The 13604-nt window shown below is 43.4% G+C and overlaps 1 protein-coding gene across 4 annotated transcripts in view; it reads right to left on the bottom strand.

The window, feature by feature from the left end:
- Positions 1 to 346: 346 nt before the first annotated feature.
- The window catches only part of UVRAG (UV radiation resistance associated), a 102065-nt gene continuing 88807 nt past the window's right edge, over positions 347 to 13604 (bottom strand). For all 4 annotated transcript variants that reach the window (XM_053934476.1, XM_053934478.1, XM_053934477.1 and 1 more), the window contains one exon: positions 347 to 4026. In XM_053934476.1, the coding sequence (XP_053790451.1) occupies positions 3318 to 4026 (709 nt within the window). In that variant the 3' untranslated portion in view covers positions 347 to 3317. The remainder of the gene's footprint in view (positions 4027 to 13604) is intronic.

Here is a 13604-nt window from a genome sequence, read left to right as displayed (position 1 = left end):
GCTTCCCTGATGAAGGAACACAGTATTTCTACTACCCATAACTGTCTACAAGTCCAGCTTAACCCCAGCCCCAGTGTAGGCTGGAGCTATTTTTCTAGCTGCATGCCATCTTTTGGGGAGAAGCATGAAAAAGAACTGCAGTACCAGCTCTTCTGAAACAGGATTTGGAACCATCAAGGCAGTCAGTTCTTCAGGTAAATCTTCTTGCCCAACCATTCCCATTGGAAGCAATATTGATTTGATGAACAATAAGCCAAGGAGTTTTGGGGCTGGGAAGCCCCACTGGGGTTTAAACTAGGCTCATAAAGAAAATACTCAAAGGAGCCATTGAAGAAGACACACAAGCTGAGATATACAAATCAATTTTATTTTATAAAGACAGATGAGCTTTCCTGCAATTGCCAACATAGTTTTAATGTGTCATTTACTATGCAATATTCTAGTCTCACTTATTTTAAATACCTGGTCAAGCAAGGATAAACCAATGCTGTTGTGCTTGCTATAAAAATATAGTGGAATCTGATATTCCAAAACTACTATGCTCAAAAATCTTAAGGATTTCTAATAAGGGATTAGATTGAGATTGCAATGAAATGCTTTCTCCATTTGAAGACAGTTGCAGACTTTTAAGTGCCACAGCTGTGCAGGAACTGAAAGGCTCTTGAAAATTGAACGTACACTGTGATCCATTATCTCACCCTCAAACCTCCTGTTTGTTTCTCTTCCACTACACTATTTCTAAAGTAATCTACAGGGGGTCAAAAAAAAAAAAAAAAAAAAAAAAAAACACCAAAAGGAGAAAGCTAAGACATGGCTGCAGTCTGTACAACCCTCTTCCTCACAGCCACAAGGAGCTGGTCAATGCTTCATCAGCCCTGTGATGCTGTCCCACCTCACACCACCTGCTACAATGAAAGTGGTAGAAGTGGAAGACAAACACAGGGATAATTTAAGGCTACCTAAAGATCAATCCATAGAAAGCCCATCTGAGCAGCTCTGTGCAACAGATACAAAAATTAACCATAGTGTTTAGCACATTACCAATTACAAGGGTTAAACAGGAACAGCAACACAACATTGGGGAGGAGAAGTAGACTTCATTTGGTTTGTGTAACCTGAGAAATAAACAACTAATGAAAAAAAAAAGTCCCACCGATGCTGTACAAACCTAATTTCACAAGTTGCTAAATTGCGCTGAGATGCTCCATGTTCGCCTACGATACACAGTGACTTCACAACTACTCTTTGGGTTGCTTTGAAAAGGCACGATCACACACAAGCTAATGCTTTTCTGTTATATAGGAACATGAGAGTGTGTACAAACAGGCCTGTGCTGCCTTGAGCCTACCAGATCCCATCCCACAGGGTGCAAAACTGACCTAAAGTTACTGAATTTCACCTGAAATTATACTAGTATCCGAAGATGGTACAGGGCCCAGGACAGAATATCTTATGCTCATCACTACGAAGTGCTGTTCTTTCAGGTGTTTATTTCTCCTTCTCTAGGCAAAAGGACAGCAAGAGCTTCCTACCTATTCCTTTCCAAAGATGATGGCAGTGCTTTGAGCTTCTGCAGCACTTCCTTTGGGGAAGTTTTCATGAGGTTTGAACAGAAGAGTTTATTTGGGGGAGAAGATACTCATAGATGTGTCCAACTTTGTACCTGAAATCATGTTCAGTGTCTCAAAATAAAGGTCTCCAAGTGCTCCTATCTAGCACATCATCCTGGGACAGACCAAAGCCAGCAAATTGCTGCAGAGAGGCTCTATCCAACTACTCAATTGTGGACACAACCATTAAAAGCTAACAGAAGAAATGTGAATATAGTTTTAATACAATCATTAAGGCATTACCTGGAAAAATGCATATTCTAGAACAGCGCTGTTATGTATACTGGTTCTCACAAACATGTCTTGTTTTGACAACAGAAAGCTGAGATTATACATATCCGTATTTTTATAAAGTTAATTTCTGCTAGCCTTACAGTGAAGTTAGGCAAAGATTAGGGTTCAAAAGAAAACATAAACCAGGGAGAGAAAAAAAAGCCAGACAAGATGAAGTATTTTTATTCTGCTATATACTTTTATATTTCAGAGCTCACAACTGAGCTCAGATTCTTGGGTATACAATATAGAAAGCAAGAGCAATGAAATCCAAACTGAAATACATACCAGAAATCACAAAGAAGGCTGCAAATTGCTTTCTCATTAGTGCAGCTGAACACGTGTGGCAGTGGTAACCTACCCAAAAGCAAACTGCACCTCCAGCAAACCACTGGAAGTTTCTTCCCTCAAAGTATAGATGGTTAAAAAAAAAAAATCAGATGAATAATGTTAAGTGCCTCCTTTTTACAGAGGATGGAGCAATTCCACACATTCACCTAATTCCAAAGTGCTTCATTCCCAGTCTGGGTTTTTTGGAAGATGTCTGAAGTGTCTCGGGGCACACTGTCCCCACTGCACACCTTGGAGGGTAGCAGCTGAACCCCATGTTGGTACTGGGTTCATTAAGTCCCTTCTAATGGGATCTGTGCCTAACCTAAGTGGGGAATGGTCAGGCTGAGATTATTATACAGAACCTTAGAGGTGATTTACTCCTCAAAATTTCCACTGGTAGGAAGAGCAAGTATGGAGGAAAAGGAGAGTGGAAAAACTCCCAAATGTCACTTTTGATTAACCAGGTGCAAGGAAACTGCAAAAAAATCCCACAGGTGCTCATTCTCTGTCAAGTTTACACTGCCAACTGAAGACACCTCAGTGCAAACTAGAACTTCAAAGGCTACAGAGCACAGCCAAAATAAAGTTGTCCAATTGTAGCAAATTCATGGTATTTCTCTAATACTGACTACATTGCTCAAGCAAACACAGGAGTACATGGGAGAATATAAGGACATCTTACCATAAAAATATATTAAATTAAAGGGTTTTTCTTCTGAAAAGATTAAAATAAATTTAACTCTAAATAATAATTAAGAACATAACAAACATTCACAGAAGGGGCTGATCAGCACTAGAAGTTGTTTTCAGAAAAGCCTTTATAAATGGATTCCAATGCCCAAGAAAAAAAAAAAAAAAACCACAAAATCTCCAACAGATTATAAATGCCAGACATAGAAGGACTTAAAGAAGAATGAAGTTACCTGGGCTGTGAATACACCATGATCCTGTGTTATTGTGCTCAAGTCCATTTGTCTAACACCATAGGAGTAACTTTAGCTTTTTTATTTTCATAATTAATATAAAGAATAAGTGCAATTTTATTTCTATTCCAGATCACTGATTTCACCTCAATGTCTGCTATCAAATCTCTGTCTGAGCTCACTTGTCCGAACTTTTACGAGGTCTGCGGAAGCTGGACATATTCTCATTCAGTGCACAGATCCTTCGAGAGAACTCCTCAAACTCCCCTAGGACTTGTTCATCACACTCAACCGCTACAGCATGTTCCACTGGGATGGAGGTAAAGTCTTCAAGCTGATCTTGATCTCCTGCGCTGAACCCTGTTGCTTCCATACCCATGATCTCCTCTGCCTGCTCCACAGTGCAGCAAAGCACAGGGTTGGGTGAGGGCTGAAACTCACAGGGCTGCTCGTTGTTCATGGTGTCAAAGCACTCGCCAGGCAGAAATGCCCCATTTATTGCACTAGAACATTCTAGGAAAGATTTCTGCCTGTCTTGGGTATTGTTTAGGCTTCCATTTTCTCCATTTAAACTACTGCACAAGTCCTGGCCTTTTTTGGTATTTCTTTTGGAGAGGTCCACAGAGGTGTCCAAGGAAGAACATATGGGTCCAGGTTTTTTATCCACCTCTCCAACACAGGCTGTGACAGCAATAGGCTGTGTTAAAGCAGAGTCGTAACTAGGAGGAGGAGTTTTGTACTCTAGTCTCTCGCTTCCTGTGCTGGCTCGTTTTCGGAGTCCTTTACCTGGAGAAGGAAGTCCACTGGAAAAGCCAATATCCAATCTGCTGAAGCTAGAGCTCTGTCTCTTTGGAACAGGAATTGCACTGGATATATGGTGTCGATCGCTATAAAAGAAGGAAAGAACAGATCACATCCATCAGGCATGCTCACGAGCAATACAGATGTTTAATCAAAGGCTGAAGCAACTGTTTTATGACAACTCCAGGCTCCATTTGGCCAACAACTTCTATACCGAAGTGCTAAAACCCCGAACACATTTAGTGGCATATGAACCACAGAAGACAGCCCAGAGGATAGCTGTACTGAAAAACAGTGAGGTTGTGTAGGAACACTTACACAGCTCTATGGTTTGGCCAATCACCCAAGAAATGATCACATTATGCTAATTCGCACTGTTAACACCATTTTATAGGACTGAGCTGCACTTACGGAATATTACTATTCACCATATATTTACGTATTTATGGCTGTACGGGGTCATCATAAACTCTTCAAAAGTGAGTAATAACAACTGAGGAAAGAATGAGCAAAGAATCCAACAGTGGACTTCCGTGACAGCTGCACAAAGGAGAAAAGTCACACCAACTTCACTATTTGCAGAGGGTTATTCTTGCCAGATCTTCTGCTTTTCTCTGCCAGTCATTCCAAAACTTTTGGGACAAATGCCAACCTCTATTTCTTAAGGAATGTGAACCAATCAAGCCTAATTTACAAGTCTAACTTTACTGTTTAATACAGTTTTACAAACCACTTTCACTGTTTAAAGCTCTATAATTTGGAAAATCTGCTTTATGTCCTCTCAGGTGTGTTATGAGAACTTTCATTCGTCAGCTCAATACTTATTCAACTATTATCACCACCCTATATACAAATAGCATGCTGCACATTAACATAAGCAGCTGATTAATTTTCTTTCCAAATTAAAAAAAATAGTAAAAAACCAGCTATTATTGACCAGCTGAATATACAACTCTTAAGATTCAACCACTGTCAGTATGAAACTCCTTCATGAACTGCATTTGAAAGAAACTCCTTCTGCTCAAGGCCTGATACGCTTTGTCTGGCATGGGAAAATCTTGTGTTGTGGTTTAACAGATCGTTTGGTTTTGAGGTAGGGAGGGAGTCCACAGGCTGTGAGGGTGGTTCCGTGTGGGAGATCTGGTGCACCCAATCAGCTGGCTAGTTTTGAAGATTGACACCCAGTTAAACCACTTAAAAGAGTTGCATAAGCCTCTGTGAAAACATATTTAAGGATATGTAAGCCCATGAAAAGCTCTATTGCTTCCAGCCTTGGAACAGGTAACTAGGCTTTACCCAGGCCAGGCTCTGCTGTGATGCAGGCCCCTTCCCAGAAAGCCCACCAGACCCCATCCCACTGGGGTGGCTGCGGTCCCTTCCCAGAAGGATCAAGCCATTTCCTGGAAAGCCTGCCGGTCCTTTTTTCTGGCGGCACTGCTGGCCATGCCTTCAGGGCAAATCCCAATGCTGGGAGTCACCATGTGGCTGGGACCAGAGCTGGGAATGGCCCCACAGCCAGTGCTGGAGGGGGCCCTAAGGCTGGGAGCGGCCATGTTGCTGGGACTGCTCAGCCAAAATCAGCATGGCAGGGGCAGCGCCATGCAGCTGCAGCTATCTCAGCATGGCTTGCAATGAACTTTGTTTGTTTGGCTGCTTTTAGCCAGCCATGCTGCTGACAGAAGGACAAAAGCAGCAGCAGCAGCTTTTCTTTTTTTTTTTTTTTTTTTTTTTGGTGCCCGACATGAAGAGAAGACACAGGGTGGCGCTGGCAGCCAGCACGACTGGCACAGTGTCAGAGAAGACCACATGACCAACAGAGGGCCACCGCGAGCAATCTCCCCGATGTAGAGCCTGGATGAGATCAACCTTCTAGTGCTCCAGAACTCTATACAAAACTGTTTCAATTGATAAAGCTTGAGAACAAATGAACCTGTTATGTGTATAGGGGATAATTTGTGCATATAAAATGGTTTACACGTCTTATATATATTTTGCTGGTGAAAAACATTCTTATAAAAGACTTTTAAATGCACAAGCTAGTGTTGGGGATTGCACAGTGTTGAAACCACCTGGACAAAAGGAAGGAGAACCTCATTTGCAAACGAATGAACGTGGCTGGCGTAGAGATGGGTCGTCCCTCAGGGTGATCTGGGGAACACCTGGACGATGAATTCTGATAAATATCTAAGACTGAGATAGCCAGAGCCATCAGAGAGATACATATCAATGCTGGGTTCTGGGAACTCTATCATGGTTTTGTTCAGTTCATCGCAAAGATAGGACTCCACATGAATATGTGAAACTCTGAAAGGAATTAAAGGGACTCAACCCTGGGTTAAATAAACTGTATAAAAAAATCGCTCTTACTGGAAGGTTGGTGTCAACATAGGGGACCCTCTGCTGTAGTGGTCAGACCTATGTCTCACCCAGCGCTGATCCTGGGCTCGGCTCTGTCCTTTTTCATTGGATTGTGGCTAATTCGGATTGTATTACATTTGCATAATAAAAATTTATTTTTATTAAATATTAAATTTGGTTTGATTAATTTTTAGCTATAACAAACCTATGAACACCAATTCTCTCTTGAATCAGGAAAAAGGAAAGGGTGAAGACACATAGAGAAAACAACATGGGACACTGAGATCAGTGAAGAAGTCAAATCCTAGATGGGAGGAGATTGAGGAGATGCCTTAGTCATGGGATGAAATTCTCCTGTAAGGCTATGGTGAAGATATAATTGATACATCAGACTTTAATTTTTTCCCTATAACTCGTGGAATGCACTGGGGGCATGTAGCATTATAGCCACAACTGTGAGCAGAAGCACCTGTGTTGAAGTAAGCAGATGTGGAAGTAGCTTGAACAGAGAGAAATGAGAGATGAGAAACCTTGCCCCAGGAATAGAAGAAGAAAACCTCTGTTTCCTAGAGATGGCTAAAGAGAATTTTTGCTTTTATGCTATAACAGCTGTTATGTGTAATATGTATAATTCACGCCTATAAAGTGATATATGGGTAGAAGTTTTATATGATTAAAATATAGACATAAAGCAAGCGAGCCAGGGCAAGGGGGTTGCCTCACGTATGTTGAAACCATTGCTGATAAGGCTTCATTTGCAAGTTAATACATGTGGCTCGCTCGGAGATGGGCTGTTTCTCGAGATGATCTAGGAACTGGAACCTCTGGAAGATGTATCTCAATGCCGGGTTCCGTAACTAAATTACCGACATACATACATACATCGCTTCTAGGACCTCGAATTGTTCAACCTGGCTGCAGAGAAAAGAGACTTTATGAATATGCGGGACTTTGAATGTAAAGAAAAGGCTGATCACCGAAATCCCGGCCTCAAACAAAATAAACTGTATAAAAACTGCTCGTGTAGGATGGATGGTGGTGAAGCATAGGAGACCCTCTGTTAGAGCGGTCGGACCTGTGTCTCACCCAGCGCCAATCCCAGGCGCGGCACTGTCCTTTTCTTTGTGGCTGGCTCAGATAGAATTTGATCGCTATAATAAAAATTGTTTTTTTCTTTTTAATTTATCTGGGTCAATTTTTACCTATAACAATCTTGGTGACCCTGATGTGATCTGACTTGGGCCATCCAAGGGCTCCCTGCCCTTGGTCCGGGTGGTGCCCCGCTGATTTCAGCAGCCGGACAGGATTGGGGAAACCTGCGGAACCAATCAGATTCCGAACCAAAAGCCAAAAGAAAAGCCACAATCAGAAATGGATAAAATGGGCCCAGAGCTCTCGGGTATTTGGAGTCGGAACTTCCAAAACTGCAGCAGCAACTTTTTCACTCACAAAAATCTACATGCGTGAAGAATCCACGCGGGAAAAAGGACTGTAAGTATTGCGTGGTTGAGTGGGGTGTGATCGGACATGTGTGTGAGACGTGACATCGTCACGGGGCGAGAGCGGACCCCAAAATTGCAGTTCCACTATCCCGTGAGGGATGTGGTCGATTAAGGGGGAAGCAAGTGAAACTGGGTGAACTCACATCACGTAATAAAGCCTGCAACGCAAGGGGGGTTCAGGGGTTCGATCACAGGAGGATCGGAGAAAAAAGGAATGTTCTCGGGCACTCAAGAATTAGGAAACCCCTTCGATCCAGGACTTGGGAGTCTGGGAAAAGGTAAGAGAGCTCATTTTATCAGCCAAAAATTCACAGATCAGTTCACTGTGAGACTAGTAGGCTGGTAAGACTCGGTCGGGGGAGGACCAAGTCACATGCACATGGAGTCATTTTTGGAATTCAACACAGAGGTACAGTAAGGAGATTTTAAAATGGGACAAAAGAAAAGTAAGATCCAGGGAAAAACCCAAGAGAAATCAGGGAAGTTGAAAAAGGGGAAAAGGGACGGGGTGCCCGAAATCCCAAGGGAAAGCCCCTTGGGATGGATGTTTGAACATTGGCAGGAATGTCCTGCAAGGAGAAAATGATTCATTATTGTGTAGAAGTATGGGGGGGGGGGGGGGGGTGTATGGAAATCGGGAAGTACATATTCTGGCCCATGTATGGCACATTTGATATGAAAATATGCCAAGCTTTATTTGACTATCTATATGGAGAAAGTAGACTGTACAGTGAGGAGATGGTCTATGCCAGGTTATGGGAATACGCCAGTGCAAGGCTATTCCCAGTCAAGACCTCTGGCAACATGGTAAGTCCTAGCAAAGCGTGGGAACCCTTAGAAAATCTTCCACCACCATATCAGGTCCCTCCTCTTCAAGCACAGGCCCCCTTACCTGCCTCAGCAGCTCCCCCATCACAACCCACACAGGCATCAGAACTGCCACTTAATACACAGCCCTTGGCACCGGCAGTACCGGACGCACCAGGACCTTCCCAATCTCTCCTCCCCACACAACACACGGGTGACTTTAGCCGCACACTTCACACTGGGGAATCCACGTCTCCTCCCGCCAGTAGAATGTGGTGGAAAACAAGGAGAGATAATACCGATGATAGTGAGGAAGAAAAGGATAGACCCAACTTCTACCCCTTAAGGGAAGTACCTACCACTCCAGGAGTTATCGGATACGTAAACGTACCAATTAACACAGGTGATGTGAGAGCCTTTAAGAGGGAAATGGGAAATTTGATGGATGACCCTCTGGGAGTGGCAGAGAGGTTGGATGAATTCTTGGGGAACAGCATTTATTCGTATGATGACATCACTGCTATACTAAGGTCTTTGTTCTTCCCGCCGAAGAATGGGATATGATAAGGCAGGCTGCTATAAAGGACTAGGAATTCAGGAACCCCCAGGGAGGGAGAGGGGCTGAGAAATGGCCTGAACAGAGGCCACAGTAGAATGCCCAGGCGGAGGAGGACCAGCTTAAAATGATAGGACTGAGGAACATGCTAATACAAGGTATCCGGGGGGTGGTGCCGAAGGGACAAAACAGTAGTAAAGCATTGGGAGAGTGCCAAGGGAGGGATGAGATGCCCACTGAATGGCTAGAGAGGCTTAGAAAAAGCCTCCAAATGTATTCGGGGATGGATCCTAATTCTCCCATTGGGGGAATTTTGTTAAAAACCCAATTTGTTGCCAAATCACGGGAGGATATTCGGAAAAAGTTGGAGAAAATAGAAAATTGGCAAGAGAAAAGCCTGCAGGAGTTACTAAGAGAAGCCCAGAAGGTTTATATGAGACAGGGAAAGGCACAGGCAAGGGTGTTGGTAGTGGCGGTCAGGGAAGCTCAAAAGCAGAAGCAAGCCAAAAACCCTGGGAAGCCAGCACAAGTTCAACAGCCTCAGGGAAAGCCAAAGAAGGAAACAAACAAACAGGTAAGTGGCCTTGAGTGTTTTTACTGCAAACAGAAAGGGCACTTTAAGAGAGAATGTAAGAAAATAATAAAAGATGAAAAGATTTTCCAAGAGGATTAGAGGTGTCAGAGGCTTTATAATTTGGGGTCTGCAACACCTGGAGAGCCCTTGATAAAATTAAAAGTAGGACCCCAGGAACTGGTTTTCTTAGTTGATTCAGGAGCAGAAAGGACCATGGTCCAAAGACTGCCAGCTGGGTGTACAAAAAGTAAAGATTCAATCGTAGTTATTGGGGCAAAAGGGGAACCTTTCAAGGTACTGGTGTTAAAAGATGTGGAAATAGAATCTGAAAATAAAATCTGTCTTGGGAATATCTTATTAGTAGAAGAATCAGACTATGATTTACTGGGGCGGGACTTGATGGTAGTCCCTGGGGATAAGTCTAATTGCACAGAATTCACAGCTCACGGTAAGTCTATGTAAGTTAAGTATTGAGGATGAAAACGAAATAAATCCCAAGGTCTGGCACACTCAGGGGGAGGTGGGAAGGTTGGATATGGAACCCATACACATTGAAATTGAGAGGCCGGAGGATCCTATTTGGATCAAACAATATCCCATCCCCATGGAAGGCAGACAGGGATTAAAACCTGTAATAGAGGATTTAATAAAAAAGGGCACGCTGGAGCCTTGTATGTCAAGGCATAACACACCTATTCTAGCGGTGCAAAAATCAGATGGGAGTTACTGGCTGGTGCAGGACTTGAGAGCTGTAAATCAGAGAACAAAAACTTTGTTCCCTATGGTCTCAAACCCCTACACCTTGTTAAATAACATATCTCCGGAGGACACTTGGTATAGTGTCATAGATTTAAAAGATGCCTTCTGGACTTGTCCTTTAGCCAAGGAAAGTCGGGACTATTTTGCCTTCCAGTCGGAGGACCCAGAGACAAAAAGAAAACAGCAACTAAGGTGGACCTCCCTGCCTCAAGGGTTTGTGGATTCACCGAATCTCTTTGGTCAAGCCCTTGAGAAACTATTGAGTGAATTTGTGCCAGTACAAGGGACCAAATTACTGCAGTATGTGGATGACCTGCTGGTAGCTGGTCCAAGGAGGATGATGTAAGGACTGGCACTATAGCCTTGTTAAATTTTCTGGGAGAAAAGGGGTTGAAGATTTCAAAATCTAAACTACAGTTCACAGAGCCCGAGGTAAAATACCTAGGACACTGGCTGACAAAAGGTAAGAAGAAATTGGACCCAGACAGGGTAGCAGGGATCATCACCTTGCCTCCACCACAAACGAAGAGGGAAGTCAGACAGCTACTGGGGTTCCTGGGTTACTGCAGGCAATGGATCGAAGGTTACAGCGAGAAGGTAAGATTTCTTTATGAGAAGCTTACCACAGACAGGCTTAAGTGGACAAAACAGGATGAGGAAGGCTTCATAGAGTTAAAAGAGACCCTCATGGCAGCACCGGTATTGAGCCTCCCAGATGTAAAAAGACCCTTCCAGTTATTTGTGGACGTTAGTAATCACACTGTCCACGGAGTCCTAAATCAGGACTGGGCAGGGGCCAAAATCCAGTGGGGTTTGTATCAAAACTCCCGGACCCTGTAAGCAGGAGGTGGCCCACTTGCTTACAATCAATTGTGGCAGTGGCAATATTAGTGGAGGAGGCCAAGAAAGCAACCTTCGGGGCCTCATTTGTAGTTTACACCCCTCACAATGTAAGGAGCATTTTACAGCAGAAGGTGGATAAGTGTCTGACAGATGCTAGGCTCCTAAAATATGAAGCCATCCTGATTCACTCTCATGATTTAGAATTACAAACTACTTTGGCACAAAATCCTGCCCAGTTTATGTTTGGGGGAAACCCCAGGGGTTCCTCTTCATGATTTGCTGAGGTGGTGGAATTACAAACTAAAGTAAGACCTGATTTGGAAGAGGAAGAACTAGAAGATGGAGAAAAATGGTTTGTGGATGGGTCAGCAAGGGTTGTAGATGGGAAAAGAAAATCTGGGTATGCTGTGATAAATGGGAAAACTGGGGAGATGGTGGAATCAGACCCCTGGATGCCAGTTGGTCAGCCCAAGCTAGCAAGCTATAAGCAGTATATAGAGCTTAACAGAAACTACAAGGGAAAAGGGGAACAATCTTCACAGATTCAAAATATGCATTCGGGGTGGTACACACCTTTGGAAAAATCTGGGAAGAAAGGGAGCTGCTTAATACTCGCGGGCGAGGGTTGGTGCATGAGGAAATAATCAGGAAAATATTGGAGGCCATTAGAGGGCCGGAGGCAATTGCCATAGTCCATGAAAAAGGCAGAGGTAAGAAAAAGAAGGATGGAACAGGAGAAGTTAAAAACCTTGAATAATACAATCAGCTGGAGAAACAATACACTAATGGGGGCTTTCTTGCATCAGATCAAAATTTATTTGTGGATCTGATGCAAGAAATTGCCATGGAATTAGGTCTGACTAATTGTTGGATCTGCGGAAGGCTCAAGTCCACAGAGAAGTGGCCGTGGAAAGGTGAGGGTTTAGCACCAGAGCAATTGTTAAAATGGGAAGATACTAAGACCCTGAGAATAATTCAGAGGCCTGAGGGATGGATCCTAGACAAAAGGTTAATTGGAACATTCTGCCTTAGCCGGGAGGGGAAGGAATACACTGAAGTGCTGGGATACACCCCGTGTGTATCCCCTTTAACTGTAAATTCTTTTAACAAAAGCAGGATCTGACAGCCAGAGAGCCCGGCAGGACACTGGAGCCCAGAAAAAGGGGGTCAGTGTGAATGGAGTGGTAAGATTGGACTCTGTTGGAAAAAAAGCCCTGGAGCTAACCCTTACCAGTCCTTAAATGAATTAAGTAAATACTGGAAAGAGTCTGAAAGCACAAAAGTTAAGTGGAAAGCCCCAAATGGTTTGTATTGGATTTGTGGAAAGAAGGCATACAGTGAGCTACCTCAGTGATGGAAGGGATCATGTATGGTAGTATTAATAAGGCCTGTTTTCTTTACCCTACCTCACTCTGAGTGCAGTTCATAAGGGGCCCCCTTATACAAGACCTTAAGCAGGAAAAAGAGGAGTTTAAAAAAGAAGTTCCCTATCTTTTGTGGGGGTCAGACCTGGGGTGAGGAAGAGTGGCCTGCAGAAAGGATAAGAGAATACTATGGTCCTATTACGTGGGCCCAGGATGGGACCTGGGGGTACAGGACCCCTATTTACTTATTAAACCACCTAATAAGACTACAGGCTTTGGTAGAAATTGTATCCAACCACACCTCAGATGCCCTCAAACTGCTATCTAAACAGCACTCCCAAATGAGAGCTTTTGTATACCATAATAGGATATCTTTTGACTATTTGCTGGCCGAGGAAGGGGGAGTTTGTGGGAAATTTAATGAGTAGGAATGTTGTATAGAAATTGATGATTATGGGGAAACTATTAGAGACCTAGCAACTGAGATCAAACGTGTAGCGCATGTTCCCATACAGGAATGGAATTCAATACTCCAAGCGTCCTGGTGGGACCATTTGTTTGATGGAGCTTGGTGGAAAAAGGTAATATTCTTCATTGTACGTTCCGTGGCTGGAATCATATTCCTGCCCTGCTTGATACCCTGTTTTATCAGACTAATCCACTCAGTAGTACAAGGGATGCAGGTGGCAGCCATGCCCACAGATCCAGAATGCGCAACAGGAAAATTTAATCAGGTATCAAAAATCATGAAATTAGGAGAAGAAAACCCACACAGCAGAGCAGCAGAGGCCTTGGCCAGGTTTGAAGGGCAAATAAAGGGAGAGGGAGACACAAGTTTTATTGTCCTTTTCTTTGTGGTTGGCTCAGATAGAATTCGATCACTATAATAAAACTTGTTTTT

The sequence above is a fragment of the Vidua chalybeata genome, chromosome 2, assembly GCF_026979565.1.
Source record: "Vidua chalybeata isolate OUT-0048 chromosome 2, bVidCha1 merged haplotype, whole genome shotgun sequence".
In the NCBI taxonomy this organism is placed as follows: domain Eukaryota; kingdom Metazoa; phylum Chordata; class Aves; order Passeriformes; family Viduidae; genus Vidua; species Vidua chalybeata.
Note: the sequence above shows the minus strand (reverse complement) of the source record. Positions and strands in the feature narration are given on the sequence as shown.